The sequence below is a fragment of the Bubalus bubalis genome, chromosome 6 (assembly GCF_019923935.1).
Source record: "Bubalus bubalis isolate 160015118507 breed Murrah chromosome 6, NDDB_SH_1, whole genome shotgun sequence".
In the NCBI taxonomy this organism is placed as follows: domain Eukaryota; kingdom Metazoa; phylum Chordata; class Mammalia; order Artiodactyla; family Bovidae; genus Bubalus; species Bubalus bubalis.
In genome coordinates this window covers 43,163,871-43,182,904 of record NC_059162.1, presented here as the reverse complement: position 1 = coordinate 43,182,904, position 19,034 = coordinate 43,163,871, and the positions used below count along the sequence as shown (strand labels likewise).

Below are 19,034 nucleotides of genomic sequence, written 5' to 3'. Positions count from 1 at the left end.
CAGTGTGCCAAGGGAATGTTAACTAGTTCTGGATACAAGGAAGACACTGATTGATCAAAATGGAATTAAATGTGGAGCAAAGGTCAGGAGAAAGGGCATTTTATTTGATGTTTCAACCCATCTGTTAATCTTTGTTGTTGATTAACCTAAGCCAGAGCCCTTGTTCTGTTTAAGAGATAATACAATGCAGCAGCAAGCAGACTTACCTGGGTTGAGCACCAGCTTGCACTTTAGTGGCTATATGACATCACTTTACATTTTGTAGTTTTCTCTAACCTGAAATGAAGAAAATATCTTCTATGACACAATCTGGCAATTGTCCCCTAATATCCATTTTCTTCACTTGTAGTAACATAATACTTAGCTAAGCGTAAAGCCACTTATTTCCCAGCCTCCCTTGCAGCTAGGTGTGGCCCTATGACAAAAAGTTAATAGTCAGTGGGATGTAAGGGTGGTGTCCAGAGCTGTTTCTAGGAATCTTCCCTAAGAGATAACTTCTCTTTTTCCTCCATCCTGCTGTGTGGAATGTAGATGTGATGGCCGAAGGATTGTTCTGGATAGTTGAAGACAAGTATGACAAAGGAATGGCAAAACAGAAAACTGGAAGAAGTCTGGATCTATAAGGACTTAATAGGGAAGAGACACCATTCCAGCTAAGGGCCTTAGAGAGAGATAAGAATTTTCTTGTTGCTTAAGCCATCATTTTTGGGGTCCCTCTTAATATAGCCAAACCTACTTCTGATATACTTTCTGTGAAGTGCTATTATGAAGACTGAGACACAGACAGAGTTGAGCATGGTTCCTGGTGCAGAGTAAACATTCAGCAACATGGGTTTCCTCCCTCCCTTTTCTACCTAAAGAGGAAACATGGCTGAGTGACTAATACACACTCTGGAGACAGAAACCTATTCTGGCATCAGATTCGCTCTATACCATCAATGTTAAAGTAAAATTACAGGAAATTTTTTTTTCTAGGATAATTGAGACCCATAGAAGATTTTCTTCCATTTTCCCTTGTCTTGGGCAGCTCAGAAAACAGCCAATCTAATGGAATAACTTTGCTTAAATACACATTTAGGGAACTGGGAGAGTATATTCCACAGCATTAATCATACTAGGTTGGGCAGAAGTATGATGAAGTACGTAAGAGTCTTTGCTTTATGAAATGATGTTTTATGACTTTGCTTTATGAAATGATGGATGCTCACTAAACTTACTGTGGTTATCATTTCATGGTGTATGTAAGTCCAATCATAAAATAAAACTGGAGGGAAAAGAAAGAGGTTGATTTTGAAGACAAGTCTGCTTGTGTTTCCCCTCTCCACCACTTACTATAGGGACATGGGCAAGTTATCCTTTCTGAGACTTTGCTTCCTCATCATTAAAGTGAAAGGATGACATTATGTAAGGTTGTTGTTAGGATTAAATAAAATAATGTATTAAGATGCTTAATTTAAAATGTTTCATAAAGGTATCTATAAATGACAATACAACAATGATAATCATAATATTCTCAAATGTGGTGATTATGATTATGGACACAGTTATTTTCTTAAATTTTTTTCTGAAGGTGGCAGGGCATAAATCAGTAAATCAGTAATTCCCATATAAATAATATTGGGAAACTTGGCTGTGTTATTTCCTCCTTGACATTAGATAAATCATTGCTTTGTTTAATCACATGGTATAGTGGCATATGATTAAACAAACCAATGATTTATCTAATGTCAAGCAGGAAATAACACAGCCAAGTTTCCCAACATTATTTATATGGGAAAACATTACCTACCCTATAGATGCATTTACTATGTCAAAAAGGAGAAACTACCTAGTTTATTAACTTACTGATTTACTGATTTAATCACATAGTATAGTGACATACGGGCTTCCCTTTGTGGCTCAGCTGGTAAAGAATCTGTCTCCAATGCGGGAGACCTGGGTTCAATCCCTGGGTTGGGAAGATCCCCTGGAGAAGGGAAAGGCTACACACTCCAGTATTCTGGCCTGGAGAATTCCAAGGACTGTATAGTCCATGGGATTGCAAAGAGTCAGACATGACTGAGCAACTTTCACTTCACTTCATAGTGGCATACATGAATTATTTGTAAAAAGGCATTTTAAATAGCAAAATGCTGATCTGAGTTTTATAAAATTTAAAATGAGCTTGAAAGCACTAAACTTCCTGATTAAATGAGGAATTGCAATGAACTATGAAATAGACATACAACACAAAAATTTAAAACAAATGCCTCCTTACCAATTATAAGATTTGAATAGATTCATTTTCCTCTAGATACTTCTCTCCTTGTAGCAAGCCATTCAGAGCCATTCCATAGATATAAGAGTCACTTTGTAGCCATGGTTGCTTCCAATTATACTTTTCTGGGACATTGGCGATCTTTATGCTACATTAGGACTTCATAAAGAAACATAATCTCATCCAGGACACAGATTTCTTTTTAAATCAACCAGCAATTGGAGAAGGCAATGGCACGCCACTCCAGTACTCTTGCCTGGAAAATCCCATGGACGGAGGAGCCTGGTAGGCTGCAGTCCATGGGGTCGCTAAGAGTCGGACACAACTGAGCGACTTCACTTTCACTTTTCACTTTCATGTATTGGAGGAGGAAATGGCAACCCACTCCAGTGTTCTTGCCTGGAGAACCCCAGGGATGGGGGAGCCTGGTGGGCTGCCGTCTATGGGGTCACACAGAGTCGGACACGACTGAAGCGACTTAGCAGCAGCAGCACATACTGAGTACCAGACCCAACTGAGCCATTGAGAGGGTTCACAGGCCAGCAGTGAAGACAGACGAACTCATCCAGCTACATCACTGAACAAGTCCTGCTGGAGTTGTGAGGAGAGAGAGAAGAAAAGAGATACTGATTCAGACCTAGGGAGGCAGTCAGAGGAGGTCTAAAAGAGGAAGTCACTTTTGTTCTGGATTTTCTTTTTGTGGAGAAATAAGCCCAGCCAAGGCATGGAAAATAAACTGTATGTTGTTTTCAGGGAATGGGACTTGTTCATTGTGATGGGAGCTTAAGACCACAAAGGGCCAATGTGTGTGTGCTCAGTTGCTCAGTCATATCCGGCTCTTTGCAACCCCATGGGCTGTAGCCCTGCCAGGCCCCTCTAATAAACTACTGCTACAGATAATTCCTAATGCCCCAAACCCCTTCCTTTTGGTACCAGGAGCACGTAAGGCCTTTGGGCAGCATTTCAAACTGCTAAGACCCCTAAGACAAACTTTCTTCCTTTTACCCCAATAATACCAATTGCTCAATGAAGTGAAGTTGCTCAGTCATGTCCGACTCTTTGCAACCCCATGGACGGTAGCCTACCAGGCTTCTCTGTCCATGGGATTTTCCAGGCAAGAGTACTGGAGTAGGTTGCCATTTCCTTCTCCAGGGGATCTTCCCGACCCAGGGATCAAACCCGGGTCTCCCGCATTGCAGGCAGACGCTTTACCATCTGAGCCACCAGGGAAGCCCACAATTGCTCAAATAGCATAAAATCATGGACCGTCCTGGCATTCGGAACATGAAGTGGCATATACTCATTAGCTTGTTACACTTTTAGAGTATGTTAATCCACGTACATCTAAGTACAAAAACTCTGTTTCCTCATCTTTCAAACAGCAGAAATCATTGTACTTACCTGATGCTTCCCTGGTGGCTCAGTGAAAGAATCTGCCTGCAGTACAGGGGCCACAGGAAACTTGGGTTTGATCCTTAGATCAGGAAGATCCCCTGGAGGAGGGCATGGCAACCCACTCCAGTATTCTTGCCTGGAGAATCCTATGGACAGAGAAGCCTGGGGCTAAGGTCTGTAGGGTCACAAAGAGTCAGACATGACTGAAGTGACTTAGCATGCACATAGTGTTGCTGGAGGGATGAAATTAATTAATATATGTAAAGCATTAATGATGCCTGACACTATCATAATTATTGTCTCGAATTTTACTCAATTTTCCCCTCTCTATCAATATGAGGTGAGCATAGAGGCTAGATGACTCACTGATGTTACATTAATCAGAAGCTATTTTATATGCTCTGAAAATACCATGCTCAGATGGTACAACTCTCACATACTGCTCCGAAATGAATGTCTAGGGTCATGTAGGTGTCCCCTATGCTGCTTGCCTCATGAAAAGCAACCTTTAAAAAAAATTATTTATTTAGCTGCACTGGGTCTTAGTTGTGGAATGCAAATTGTTCATTGTGGCCTGTGAGACCTAGTTCCCCGACCAGGGATTGAACCCTGATCCCCTGCATCGGGGAGATTGGAGTCTTAGCCACTGGACCACCAAGGAAGTCCCCCAAACTATAACCTTCTGAAGAGCGTGAATGGCCTGTGCGGCCTAAGGATAGAGTCTCTATCTTACAATTATGTGTATGGTTTGTGAGGCAGAATTGCTGAGGCATGGCTACTGTGTTAAGGAGACACAATGATCCAGTCTTGGTAAGAAAACAGTTTATAGGGAAGGAACAAAACCACCACTAAGAACTGACCAAAAATACAACTCAACTCTGGAAACACTGCTCTTCTCCGTGTTACTGGCACAGACCCACTTCTGGTGAAGACATTAATCACCAGCCAGAGCTCTCACTGTGAGGGGAGAAACATCATCTATCTTCTCCATCTTTATCCATAATGTCTACCCCAGGGCCTGGAACTGAATACATATTCAGTAATCAATGTGTACAAAGTAATTAATTAATTACAGGGTGAATGTTAAAGAATTCTGAAGACTTCAAGGAAAGGTTTTATACTTTTAGTGCTGCAGGATACTGCTAAGCGAGTGCCATCATATTTTCTCAGACTGTAGTTTACTTAGAAATCAGCAAAGAAACCCATCAAGTGATCTTTGGGACCCGCTTTGACTGGAAGCCACAGGAAATGCCGAAACAGGCCTTTGGGCTCTCTTCTTCCTACATAACCACTTCTTCGAATGTTTCAGGATTTGCTACATTTTGATTTCTAAAATGAAAATTAATACCACTTGAGCTTCTGACCTGCAAACTTCCTTCCTTATTGTGCTTCTTTTTCAGAATCAATGGAATGCGCTACATAATGAATGGAACCTTGATTTTCTCGTTGGGCACTCCCAACAATAATTTGGGGCCAATAACTTTGGCTTCTCCCCCATGGACATTTTGTACCTCCCAACTGCCCAACATGCTAGTGAAGAACTTGAATCTCCTGAATTCTCCCCTTAAATTTCAACCTTTAGGAAAATGGCCAAGGCCCTGTTCTACCTAACTCCCACCCTATGACGTGTGGAGCCCTGTGGATCAGCACTGCTGCTAGGACTGTGCCCCTGGCCCCCTCCTCCCTTCCAGGGGATCCTCTTATCTTAAAGGTCGCACACACAATGGGAAGCCAATCCTTCACTGAATTCTCAAAGGATGAGACAAGAGAGAAGGTGGTAATGGCAGGGATTTGTGATAGAATAGATAGCTCAAGTATTTATTCTGAGTCAATGATGCTGGACTGTTAGGGGAACTTATTACATACTCAGGCTTCCCTGATGGCTCAGTGGTAAAGAATCCACTTGCAGTGTAGGAGACGCGGGTTTGGTCTCTGGGTTGAGAAGGTCCCCTGAAGAAGGGAACGGCTACCCACTCCAGCATTCTTGCCCAGAGAATTCCATGGACAGAGGAGCCTGGCAGGCTACAGCCCATGGGTCATAAAGAGTTGGACACAACTGAAGTGACTGAGCTGCTGCTGCTGCTACTGCTGCTAGGTTGCTTCAGTCGTGTCCGACTCTGTGTGACCCCATAGACAGCAGCCCACCAGGCTCCCCCGTCCCTGGGATTTTCCAGGCAAGAACACTGGAGTGGGTTGCCATTTCCTTCTCCAATGCATGAAAGTGAAAAAACAAAGTGAAGTCGCTCAGTCGTGTCTGACTCCTAGTGACCCCATGGACTGCAGCCCACCAGGCCCCTCAGTCCATGGGATTTTCCAGGCAAGAGTATTGGAGTGGGGTGCCATCGCCTTCTCCGAGTGACTGAGCACACATTACATATTCACTTCAAAACTCCTATTCTCCTAATTTTTGACATTTCTTAAGTGAAGGAGAAATTTTTACTGATCATGCCTTTCTTCACTTAAAATTCTGTAAATGCCATCAGTACAGAATTGGTTAACTTATGATACACCCCTTCCTGAGTTTCCCAGATGAGATCAATAACCTCTACTAAATGTTCTCATAGCACTCTGTTTTATCTTCTTAGAGGTTAACTATATCCTTATTTTTATGATTATTAAGTATCTGTCTCCAGCCCAGACTGTAAGCCCAGTGAAGGCAAGAACTATGAGGACAGGCATTGTATACCCACTGCTTAGCACCACACTTAGTATACAGTTAATATTTAGATGTAAATAATCGAATACTATGCAGCCATTTAAAAGGATTATAATATGGAATCGTTTATTGACTGATAATATAATGTTAAATTAAAAATCAAATTATAAAATAACAGATCCAGCACAATCTCATTTTCATAAAAAGAACAGCCATGTATACAGATACCTTGATCTAACTGTTAATAGTGGTAGGATTATGGATGATTTTATTTTCTTTGCAACTCTTCATATTATCTGAATTTTAAAAAGAATAACATTTATTAGATCCATTATTTTCTGACTTACACATGATTTCTAATTTTGAAAAAAATCAAAAAGACATTAAAACAACTTTTTCTGTCACAAAACTTCACTTGAACAACAGGATTCACTTAGACAATATCAGAAACAACCTGACTTTCTGATTCAAGTGGGCTTCTAAAAAAATGATCATGAGGATACCTTTATTTCTGTGCAAAATTTATTATTTTAATGTCCATAATTAGCCATTAGTCTTCTCTCTCCCCTGATTCAAATTCCTTCTAGGGATATGGAGAACGGAAAAGACTCTAATTTCTTAGTCTATCCTTTTTAGCTGAACACCAAGAAATTTACTTTAACTTTTACTTTAATTATAAAATAAAAATATAATTTTATTTATAAAAATAAAATTAAAAGGTAATGGATTTCTCAATGTAAGACAATGTCAGTGACTGGCACATTTCAAGTACCTTCCTCACATTGAAGCAAGGTTGTAAAAGTGAAATTTCTCCCAATAAAACACTAAAACATTACCAAAATTCTAAAAGTTTATCCACTTTAAACAAATACTTTTAATGGCCTTATAGGTTACAGAACTATAATTGGACATTTTAAGATTAGCTTATAATTTTCACTTTTAAAAGACATTACTTTATACAAATAAGACATTTACAGATGATAATAGCTACAGAACAACAGACTCCTGGATATCTTAAAAGGTAAATGTAATTGCACTTACTTTATAAAATAATTTGCATTATTGTGGGGAAATAGAAAATATATTTGCATATAAATTCCTTTTCCCAACTAGGTATAATGAAACTCTCTAAGTTTCATTAAGAGTCAGTTTAAAATAAAATTTAAAAAAAGAGAGAGAGAGAAAACAGGGTGAATACTGTATATGGCTGTCTGTCTCTCAGTAATATTCACTGTGTTGTTCCTGCCAGTTTCAATCTATGGACACAAAGACCTCAGCACCATATTAAGAAGTTATACTGTGACCTATAAAATGTGACAGCCCTGGGAGAACTAGTACACCATTATTCCTTTACAGTAAAAGCCTAACAGAACAGTTGATCCACTTTGTGCCTTGGAACCATAATCATATGTTACAAGTCATTTACAATACAAACTGCAATGAGGAACATGTGCTGCACAGCTGGGCTCTGTGCGTTCTTTGGAAGCTCAGAAAGTTCAAGGATGTCTGATCAATCTTCATTTCAGATCTAGTAGCATAAAAGCTGGGTTTTCTAAGTAGGATTTCCACAAATTAGAGAAGCGTGACACTGTAGCGCCATCGATAATTCTGTGATCAGCTGACCAGCTCACGTTCATTATCTGGGCCTTAAAGACTTCCCCTTTCTCGTTAAATCGGGGAAGGGCCTACAAATAAGGAAAATAACAAAGAGTCAGCCTTTACTTGCACAAAGTAAGCTCTAGCAATAGCAATGCTGAAAGATTAGGCAAATCTCCCTCCCTATAACAGAGAAGAAGTGGGCATCCCAACTAACTTTTGAAAATGCTGACTCCTACCTTTCCCATCTTTGTGAGTGTGTGCTTCAAGCTTTCAGAGTTTCTCCAAGGTATTTCCTGTCCCCTGTATAATTTCTACAAGTACGGTAAATTTAATTTCAGATTTCTCAATTATTTAATAACTATTTACCAAGTACCTACTATGTACCAGGTACTTTCTAGACTCTGGGGATAAAGCAATGAATAAACCAAATAACAATCCTCACCCTCTTGGAGCGAACATTTTATTATATAGTGTTAAATAGCGAAAAGTGCAAAGGAAAGAAGTAAAGCACTTTGGAACAGAGACAGAGATTGTAGGCAGGAGGTGGGAATAGGGGAGAAGGTGTATTTTTTTTTTTTTTTTTTTTGACAGGGAGGCAGGGAAAGCTTCACTAAGAAGGTGTCCTCACTGTAGGCAGCGGGGAAGCTAGCCATCTGGACACCTGGACAGACAGAAGGGAAGCTTGGCTGGAGCACTAGAGGACCAGCAGAATCAGCGAGGCAGCTGCAGTGGAGGGGCCAGGTGAGAGATGGGAGGTGAGGTCACAGAGGGAGCAGGCTCAAAGTGGGGCATGTTGTAAAGACAAGAGTGATGGTTCCCAGTCTTTGATTTTTTAAAAAACAGATTAAAAAAACTTTAATTCATTGTAAGTATTTTAAAATATATATTAAAATGAATTACTAAAATAAATATAAAGGTGTACAAAATACAAGACCCATTTTTTATTGATAGGTTCATTAGACATAAAACCACTCTGTCGGAAGGCAGTGATTTTTTTTTTTTTAATGCTAGGCTATCTACCAGCTAATACAGACTTCTGTGATGGCTGCATTCCTCATGGAATATTTAAAATTAAATATTAAAGCTGGAATGTTTAAAAGCTTTCCATCTTTGTCCCATTTTAACATTACCTAATGAGCAGACAACTTTCTGAAAAAAACTGGAGATCATTCTTTCCTGGTCAGTTATTCTTGGCTGTGGTGATGATTAATCCCTGGAAATTTGCCCCATTCCCAAATCACAATTAAAGAAGTGATCTGTTTTTGTAAGTAGCTTGTTATTCTTGATAATGTAAGTCTCCACACCCTATTGTTGAACCTGGCATGCTCCATAGAAATAAACCTAAAAAGATGCCTCTGTCACATTTGATGGACCTGAGTATTTAAGACTCACACTGGTGACTTCCTCGGTGGTCCAGGGGTTAAGACTCTGAGCTGCCAATGCAGGGAGTGCGGGTTTGATCTCTGGTTAGGGAACTAAGATCTCATATGCTGCATACCTCGGCCAAAAAAAGAAAGACCCACATTGGAAGAATTCTCCAAAAATAAGCCTATCTTTCCATTGTGATTTGTCAGTGTAATTCTAACATTCCTGGGAAAAATATATAAGAATCTCATGGGCAGAAATACTGTCCATATATTTCATGCCTATCATCTGAATTTACTAAAAATGAATCAAATTAATTTATAACCATTCTGCCTTTTCTACCTAAGCTAATAAACTTCTTACTGTGTTTTATTCAGGGAAAAAGGGGAGAGCTGGCAATGAAAATTTCTAAGCCCTACCCTCTTTCTATAATTAGTGGTAGTTTAGTTGCCAAGTCGTATCTGACTCTTGCCACCCCATGGACTATAGCCTGCCAGGCTCCTCTGTCCATGGGATTCTCCAGGCAAGAATACTGGAGTGGGTTGCCATTTCCTTCTCCAGGGGATCTTCCTGACCCAGGAATTGAACCTGGGTCTCCTGCATTGCACGCAGATTCTTTGCCTACCCTCTTTGTGTAATTATTGCTTCATAGCCCAGATATGACAGTCACGGCCTGACACGGGTCCCCCTCACACTGAGTGGCGCCAGCCTAGGGCCATGCAGTCCACTACAGCTATTTTCCCTTCCCTTTGGAGTGAGGTGAGAAGCCATTGGAAGTTTCCGAGCACAAGGGCCAGTCACTGAAAGGGGACGACTTCAAGAGCATGTGTGAGAATGGGTGGTAAGGGACAAAGCAGGAAACTGGAGACGCTTCTAAAAGGTATTTAAAGCCACTGAGACTGGATCAGACAAAGAAAAGGGCTGGAACTGAGCCCAGGGGTACTCCAGCGTTTAGAAATTGGGAGATGAGGAGGTATGGGCAAAGGAGACTCAGAGAGAATAGGCACTAGACAGGGAGAAAACAGACCACCAAGGTTTTCTTCATGTTACAATGAAAAAGGTTTTCCAAGGAGGTGGTATTGATCAACTTAAGTGTAGCTAATAGGTCAAGAAAGATAAGGACTGAGAACTGGGAAATGTGGAGGATTTCATGTTTTAACACTATTTAGTGACAGTTTAAAATTTACACTGAAAACAGAAAATAGCAAAGGAGAGATGACACAAAGGGAGAAAAAAATGAAATATTATTTGTCCCTACCCAACAAAGATTAGTAGCTCTATTAAGTTGCTATGAAGATTTATCCTCTAAGAGATATACTTCATAGCCTGAGAAAACCTTGGGTAAGATCATTCTGGAAAAAATACATCTCACACAGATCACTGTACACCAATGTTCATAGCAGCGTTATTCACAATTGCTGAAAAAATGGAAAAAGCCCAAATATTCACTAGCGATGAATAGATTAACAAAATGTAGTATATGCATACAGAATTTCAGTTTGGGATGATAAACGTAGCTCTGCAGATGAACAGTGGTGATGACTGCAAACAATGGGAATGTAACTGTTGGTGCGACCATCTACTTAAAAATGATTAAAATGGTAAACTTTGTTATGTATAGCTTACCACAAGAATATATCTATGTGTATAGTTCAGAAGAAAACAAATCACTTTCAGAGGAGATGGGAAAACAAAACTTTGTCAAATAGATATGATGGCTTGTTTATAAACTGAAAAAGGTCAAAAATTAGTGAGAAACAAATGCTGAATTCTTGCTGGAGGGAGAGTGAGTAACTGAAGTTATCCCTTAGAGAAACTCCTGATTTGGACGGAACAGTGTCATGTATGTGTTCTTATTTTTCACCCCCCATCTCCTCTGTGTGCCAGAGGGGAAAACAGAGCTAGAAGAGAGAGCAACTTCGCAGCCAAAGTACCACCTGCTAGAAAACAAATCAAAGGCTGAGTGCAAGTTTCTGTGAATGTTTTGAATGCTGACATGAAAGTAGTAAACTCATGAAAAACAAGTCTAAGAGATGCTCCATGTGGAAGCATTACAAATACAGAGAAGAAAGGTTCTTCTGAAAACATGAAGATCAAAATCAAGGTTAATGTAGTGACAATGACATTTAATAATGGAAGCACTGAAATGTTATCTATGAGCTTATTTATTTAACTCTGGTGGTTCTCAACCCTGAATTAATGGGGATGCCCAAGTCCAAGGCCCCCAGATTCTGGTGCAGTTGGTACAGGGTGAGCTTGGGCATCTTTTTCACACCCTCCAGATGATTCTAATGTGTAACCAGGGTTAAGAATCATTGTAATTCTTATTCTAAGTCAGTGTCATATAACAGGGCCATAGTTCACTCATGCTGGAACCACCTGCGTTCTTGTTTAATATGTAAGTTTTGGAGGCTCTGTCCCCAAGGCCAAGAAATCTGCATTCTTAACTAACATTCCCAGTGATTCTTGAACAGAGCAAAGTTTGAGAAAATTGCTCTCAGTGGTGTCTCATCACTATAAATAATAATTTGGATTGGCTTACTGTTATTCTTTGGCATTATGAAATTAAGATATTTTGATAGACTCAGACTGGCTACATTTGTGATTACTCATACACACACACATTTGTGCCTGGCATAATCCACAATGTTTGATCCATACGGAAATGATCCAGATCACGAGTATTTACTCTACAGAGCAGTGTAGGCCTAGTTCTGAAGAAATAACTGGCCTATTATTAAGCCCAATACCATACTTGAACCTGCAAAGTGAGGGGGAAAACCTCAGAAATAGTTCCTCTTTGTTTTCACTCTCTCAATTTGCTTAAACTCTTCTGTCAACTATTTAACAAACATACCTTAATTGTTCCCAGGGCCCCAATTGCCACTTCAGGTGGAAGTATCACTGGTTTGGCATAGGTACCACCGATCTAAAAAAAGAAAAAAAGTAAGAGTAGAGAAATTAAGCTTTTGAGGAACAAATGGCAAATGAAAGTTTCTATTTTTAACTAAGCATATGATCACAATTCTTAAGTTATGGTTTATGTACTTGAACACTGCTACTACTCACTGATCCAATGTTGGAAAGAGTGAACGTTCCTCCTATAAGGTCATTAGTGCTGAGCTGACCCGCAGAGCCCAATTTCTGGAGGCGGTTCAATTCAGTGGCAATCTCAAATATGGAGCGGATCTGAACATTTTTCACATTAGGTACAATCAAGCCCTGCTCTGTATCCATTGCTATTCCAATGTTATGAGAAGCCTAAAAACAAGCAAACAATTATATAGTAGCCATTTCACAGGCTAACAGAAAAGAAAGGCTCAACCCTCACTGCCTTATGAACTTAACTATCAAAACCTATTTTCACTAGATTGATGGTAATTTTTTAAAACTTTTCATTTATTTTTATTCCTTCATTTTTGGCTGTGTTAGGTCTTCACTGGCACATGCAGGCTTTCTCTAGCTGCAGGGAGCATGGGAGCTACTCTCCAGTAGTGGTGAATGGGTTTCTCATTGTGGTGGCTTCTCTTGCAGAGCACAGAGGGCACGTGGGCTTCAGTAGTTGTTGCTAGCAGGCTCTGGGGTGTGAGCTCAATAGTTGTGATACACGGGCTTAAGTTGCCCTGTGGCACATGGAATCAGGGATTGAACCCATGTCCCCCGCACTGGTTCACTGATTTTCAAAAATAAATGAAAAGTTTTTAAAAAATTACCATCAATCTAGTTTTTAGGTGGATTCTTATCCATTGGACCACCAGGGAAGTCCAGTGATGACTTAAAAGGAATGATTTTAAAAGGTTTTTTTGAAAAAGATAAACTAGGGCAACAGATTATTTTCACACATTGTTAGTGGAAGTGTAAGCTGGCACAGACTTCAGGGAGAACATTTAACATTAGGTACCAACATTTACAAAAATGTGTGCTAAAGGGATAAATGCCGAAGAATGTAGAGATGCACAGAGATGTTGAGTCAGATTATTTCTAAGATGGAGAAACTACACATGATCAAAATGTCAGTAAGTCACTGGCTAAACAGATGATAAAGCTGTATTTATTGACATACAATGATGTCTGAAATACATTATATGGAAAAGAAAATAGTTAAAATTTTAATTAAAAACTATAATATTATATATATATTATATATAGAATTCCATATCTTTTTTAACTGCATAAAAATAAAATCCTCCTGCTGCTGCTGCTAAGTCGCTTCAGTCGTGTCCGACTCTGTGCGACCCCATAGATCGCAGCCCACCAGGCTCCCCTGTCCCTGGGATTCTCCAGGCAAGAACACTGGAGTGGATTGCCATTTCCTTCTCCAATGCATGAAAGTGAAAAGTGAAAATGAAGTCGCTCAGTCATGTCTGACTCCTAGCAACCCCATGGATTGCAGCCTACCAGGCTCCTCCGTCCATGGGATTTTCCAGGCAAGAGTACTGGAGTGGGGTGCCATTGCCTTCTCCAATAAAATCCTAGATAGACATAAATCTCAGCATAAAGTTTTCTTAGGGTCAAGGGACTGAAGGTGAATATCAATATTTTCTGGTTTGAATTATTTGCAACAAGTATATAGTTAATGAGAAAACTGTATTAATCATATGGAAAGATTTTAGATTCAACCCCTCCCCCACCCCTGAATATAAAGCTCACTTCTTGGTTGTCTGTTTCTAATAAGAATAATAAGTAAGAGCCAACATCCTCAAAACAGTTCTCAGTCTTCATAAACTTTGACTCCAAACAGAAGAGTTCACTCAACGGAATTTAAACTTTCATTAATTTGCTCGTTTAAATTGGTCTTGCTTTTTAAAACTGCAGGAATTCCACTTCAAGCCTTCTTCTGTTTGAGGGGAGTGTGTGTAGTGTAAAAAATGTAACCCACTGCCTCACAGCTGTGTATTTCCAATATTCTAACCAGAAAACCAAAAGGGGTTAAAAATGGAAATCTGCATATCTGAAGAGTGTTGTTAATTATTAACCTACAAGCACATTTGCACTTTTATTTAAACAAAATATTTTCACAAAACATAGCCAACCTTGTATGTTATGTTCTGGCAGTTTTCATCCACAGAAGCATTAAGAATAGGAAACTGTAGTAATCCCAAGGAAGCAGCCTGTTTAAGAGGGAGAAAATGCAACATTAACACTTCTGACTCTGAAAGGATAGGAGATTTAAAGTGTTAAGAGGTGAAAGGATGGAGGGAGAGAACTCTTCTGTAAATTGAGTTTAATCTCAAGTCTACAGGTACCAGGCATATTACTCCTAACTTATCGTTCAGAAATGTGGAACTAGGTTACCCTTATCAATTAAGAATAAAAGATAAAAGTAGTCAAGGTAGCTTGTACATGCTAAGGAGATTTTCAAAACAACTATGAAGATTGACCAAAATACCAAAAGAAAAGTCTAAATTCTTGTGTTTTCCTCATTTACATGTAGAGTGTTAAGATTTCCACCATGAGAAGAAAACCTGCAGTTCAAAGAAACATTGTTAATTAAAACCTCAAAAAGCAGTTAATTATTTCCCTGTGTAGAAAGAACAAGTGACAAGGATTTGAGAGGCTAGGGTTGTAGCTGGAGTCCCTGGCCAAGAGAAGGGCAGAGCTGATGCAAACACTGACTTTAGAGCTCGTCTCCCCAAATTGATGGCATTTCTGCCTTCCCACTCTGTCTTTCCCTGCTTTAATCTCTCTCCTTTGTTCTCTTCTGTCCATATTCAGATTTCCCTGTCTCCAAAATGTTCTCTATAGCTGTTTCTCTGCCCATTCGGGATATAATCAAAGTCAGACATCGCATTTGGTTGTCATGCCTTGCAATCAGTTTAAAAACTAAAAAACTAAAAATGCTTAAGATTGACGGTAAAAAGAATTCCTTCCCCTACCACCTTCATCTTGTCCAATTAATGGTCCGTTATATGCATTGTGTTGTGTTATTTTTGTCTGTGGGTGGGTGGTCTTGACAGAAAAAAAGAAATCATATCCCTGAACTGGAAAGTTAAGGAGTTTCATAAAGCATTTGATTTGATAACTTTAATCTTCTTTATTTAAAAAAAATCCATTCAGTTCAGTCAGTTCAGTCACTCAGTCATGTCCGACTCTTTGTGACCCCATGGACTGCAGCACTCCAGGCTTCCCGGTCCATCACCAACTCCCGGAGCTTGTTCAAACTCATGTCCATCACGTTGGTGATGCCATCCAACCATCTTATCCTCTGTTGTCCCCTTCTCCTCCTGCCTTCAATCTTTCCCAGCATCAGGGTCTTTTCCAATGAGCCGGTTCTTTGCATCAGGTGGCCAAAGCATTGGAGTTTCAGCTTCAGCATCAGTCCTTTCAATGAACACCCAGGACTGATCTCCTTTAGGATGGACTGGTTGGATCTCCTTGCAGTCCAAGGGACTCTCAAGAGTCTTCTCCAACACCACAGTTCAAAAGCATCAATTCTTCGGTGCTCAGTTTTCTTTATAGTCCAACTCTCACATCCATACATGACTACTGGAAAAACCATAGCTTTGACTAGACAGACCTTTGTCGGTAAAGTAATGTCCCTGCTTTTTAATATGCTGTCTAGGTTGGTCATAGCTTTTCTTCCAAGGAATAAGTGTCTTTTAATTTCATGGCTGCAGTCATCATCTGCAGTGATTCTGGAGCCCCCCAAAATAAAATCTCTCACTGTTTTCTTTGTTTCCCCATCTACTTGCCATGAAGTGATGGGACCAGATGCCATGATCTTAGTTTTCTGAATGTTGAGTTTTTAAACCAACTTTTCACTCTTCTCTTTCACTTTCATCAAGAGGCTCTTTAGTTCTTCTTCACTTATAAATTATTTTGAGTATAATCCAAATTTTGTAAAAGGAAAAACAAGGTATGTGTTCACAGATATGAGGTCATTTTTTCCCCTGAACAATACTTTAACTGTCATTTTTATTATGCCCTGTCTGCCTTAACATATTTTTTCAGGTTCTCCTCTTCCTCAATTTCTTTCATTCCCCAAACCCAACTAACAGCAACCAAGCTTCAACCTCAGCAATCCTTTATTTAGTAAGTTCTGGTTGACCTTTTCTTCTCTCTTGGTGAGGGAGGCTGAATCAAAAGCCCCAGTCTCGCTCGCCTCTGTATACAAATCCTTTGGCAGTGCTCTTGCAAGCTGATTCTGAGCTAAGTTATGTGACTCGCTTTGGTCAGTGAATTAAAAACAAACTAGGTGCAGTGCAGCTTGGGCAAAGTGCTTACATTCTGCTTCCTCTCTTCATCTGCCAGTACTGAGCCCATGTGTAGGCTGGTATACTGGGCAGATAGGAGAGACATGGGAAGAGAAATGAGTCAAGCTCACTGAGGTCATCCCACAGCAGCTGGCCCCTTAGCCAAGCTACTAGCTGTCTGTAGACATATGAGTGGGCTCTGCCAAGATCAGCAGACTGGCTGTGCTCATGAGAAAGAATAAATGTAGATTGTAGACTACAGAGAAATAGACTGTAGACCCATGAGCAATAATAAATGGCTAACTGTTTCAAACCATCAAATCTGGGGGTGGTTTGTCATTCAGCAATAGACACACTTGGCTTTTAAGTGATTTCTTGTTTCTGCTATCATCAAACCACTGACCCCACTGACCCTCTGCCACCGCCTAGGCAACTCAACTTCTATCTACCTCTTAAACACTGATGGAAAACCCTGAGCCTTCTTTTCTTCTCCTTTGCACATAATTTGAGTGATTTCATCCACGAGTTTCAACTGCTGTGCCTCTACAGATGACCCTCAGAGCTGTAACATAGTCTAGAGCCCTCATTACCGGCACCAACTACATCTCATGTTTATACAGCATCTCTTTCTTTGTTAGAGTAGTTGTTAAAAAGGTGGAGATACAGGAGAACAGCTTATGTCTTACAAGACTCAGCATCAGTGAAGAGACAACTGAGGATAAATACTTTCAATACACTGAGTTAAGCTGAAATGTGAAACAAAAGGCTTGTTTAATTCAAACTATGAGAACCACCAGCTTTTGTAGGAAGCTACACTGGAACAAAATTTGGTGTTTAGGATGTACACACATTTGATCAAAGGAGGAGGCAGTACTTCAGGTAGAGTTGTATATTCCAGGAGCTACACATAGCTTAATCTGACTATAGCGGGGGGCTGGCCGGGGGGTGACTGAGAGAGAAGACATGAAAAGTGGGCAGCAAAGGCACATAGAAATATTCTATTATGCCACAATAAGGCATTTACAAACTATCCTGAAGGCAATCCTGAAAGGGAACCACTGAAAAGAAACAGGGGATAATACAGTAATTTGATCTACGGGGGAACAGTCTTGGTGGAGTGTGCCAAGTGCTTGTGGGAAGCCGCACTGGAGTTAGAGACAACAGTATATACTTTTTAAGAAAAATGGACCAGAAGGAAAACTTAACTTCTCCACTTGTTATATAAATTCTTGACAAGTTTGTCAACTTCTCTGCATGCCAGTTTCCTTAAATGGAAAGAGGGAATAGCAATTATTTACACATTAGCATTATTCTGATAGTGAAAAGAGATCATATATATAGCATGCTTCGTACAGAGTTAGGCAGAAGGCAGCTGCTTCCTAAACAGTGGTTAGTGAGCTATGCAAGCTCAGCTGATGGTCTTATTCTTTTTATATTGGTCCCAAGGTCCTAGAAATGATTCCTAGAAGCCTCATATGTTCATTGAAAAGTGAAAAATCAATCCTGAGTCTCACTTTTGTTCAAATCAGGACTTTGCTGGCATGATTCTTTCTGAATTAAAGGCTTTACCTTCCTGGCAGGACAATCCCAACCTAGTTCAAAGAGATAAGTAGATAAAAATCTGACACAAAAAATTTCAATTTTATAAACTTCTGTGAAACAAAGAGAGTATATCTGTACATTTTTCTAACTATGTGATATCATGAGAAATATTACTTTTATTCAAACCCATAGTTAACACACTGGATATCTGCAAAACAAAATTTATATGTCTAACTCAAGCCTTGCTTGAAATGAATGAAATCTTACTTTTAAGAAGAAGGGCATAAAGGAAAGTTTAATTCCACGAGCAAAAGCAATGGGTTTTAATTCTTCTCGTAGCTTAACCAGTTCAGTAAGGTCAACCTCATCACAATACCCAAAATGAGGGATCTTCAGGGCTGCAGACATGGTCTTGACCATTGCTTTGTGAAAGCCTAGAAAAAACATACATATTTGTTTTTATTCTTAAAACCCTTGATCCCTTCAACAACTATAATAGAAGGTTCTCTAATGTCACTTCAGTTCAGTCAGTTCAGTTCAGTCGCTCAGTCGTGTCCGACTCTTTGCGACCCCATGAATTGCAGCAAGCCAGGCCTCCCTGTGCATCACCAGCTCCTGGAGTTCGCTCAAACACATGTCCATCAGGTTGGTGATGCCATCCAGTCATCTCATCCTCTGTTGTCCCCTTCTCCTCCTGCTCCAAATCCCTCCCAGCATCAGTCTTTTCCAATGAGTCAGCTCTTCGTATGAGGTGGCCAAAGTATTGGAGTTTCAGCTTTAGCATCAGTCCTTCCAAAGAAATCCCAGGGCTGATCTCCTTTAGAATGGACTGGTTGGATCTCCTTGCAGTCCAAGGGACTCTCAAGAGTCTTCTCCAACACCACAGTTCAAAAGCATCAATTCTTCGGCACTCAGCTTTCTTCACAGTCCAACTCTCACATCCATACATGACCACTGGAAAAACCATAGCCTTGACTAGACGGACCTTTGCTGGCAAAGTAATGTCTCTGCTTTTTAATATGCTGTC

At 40.0% G+C, this 19,034-nt stretch overlaps 1 protein-coding gene across 2 annotated transcripts in view; it reads right to left on the bottom strand.

Annotated features, from left to right (window-relative positions):
- Positions 1-237: 237 nt before the first annotated feature.
- The window catches only part of DBT (dihydrolipoamide branched chain transacylase E2), a 46,793-nt gene continuing 27,996 nt past the window's right edge, over positions 238-19,034 (bottom strand). Inside the window, exons 7-11 of one of the 2 annotated variants that reach the window (XM_025288208.3) lie at positions 18,275-18,441; positions 14,306-14,383; positions 12,342-12,533; positions 12,130-12,201; positions 238-276 (exon numbers count right to left, since the gene is read on the bottom strand). In XM_025288208.3, the coding sequence (XP_025143993.2) occupies positions 253-276; positions 12,130-12,201; positions 12,342-12,533; positions 14,306-14,383; positions 18,275-18,441 (533 nt within the window). In that variant the 3' untranslated portion in view covers positions 238-252. Of the gene's footprint in view, positions 277-6,407; positions 7,994-12,129; positions 12,202-12,341; positions 12,534-14,305; positions 14,384-18,274; positions 18,442-19,034 lie in introns of those variants that run through there. The other variant, XM_006049795.4, reaches the window with a different exon arrangement.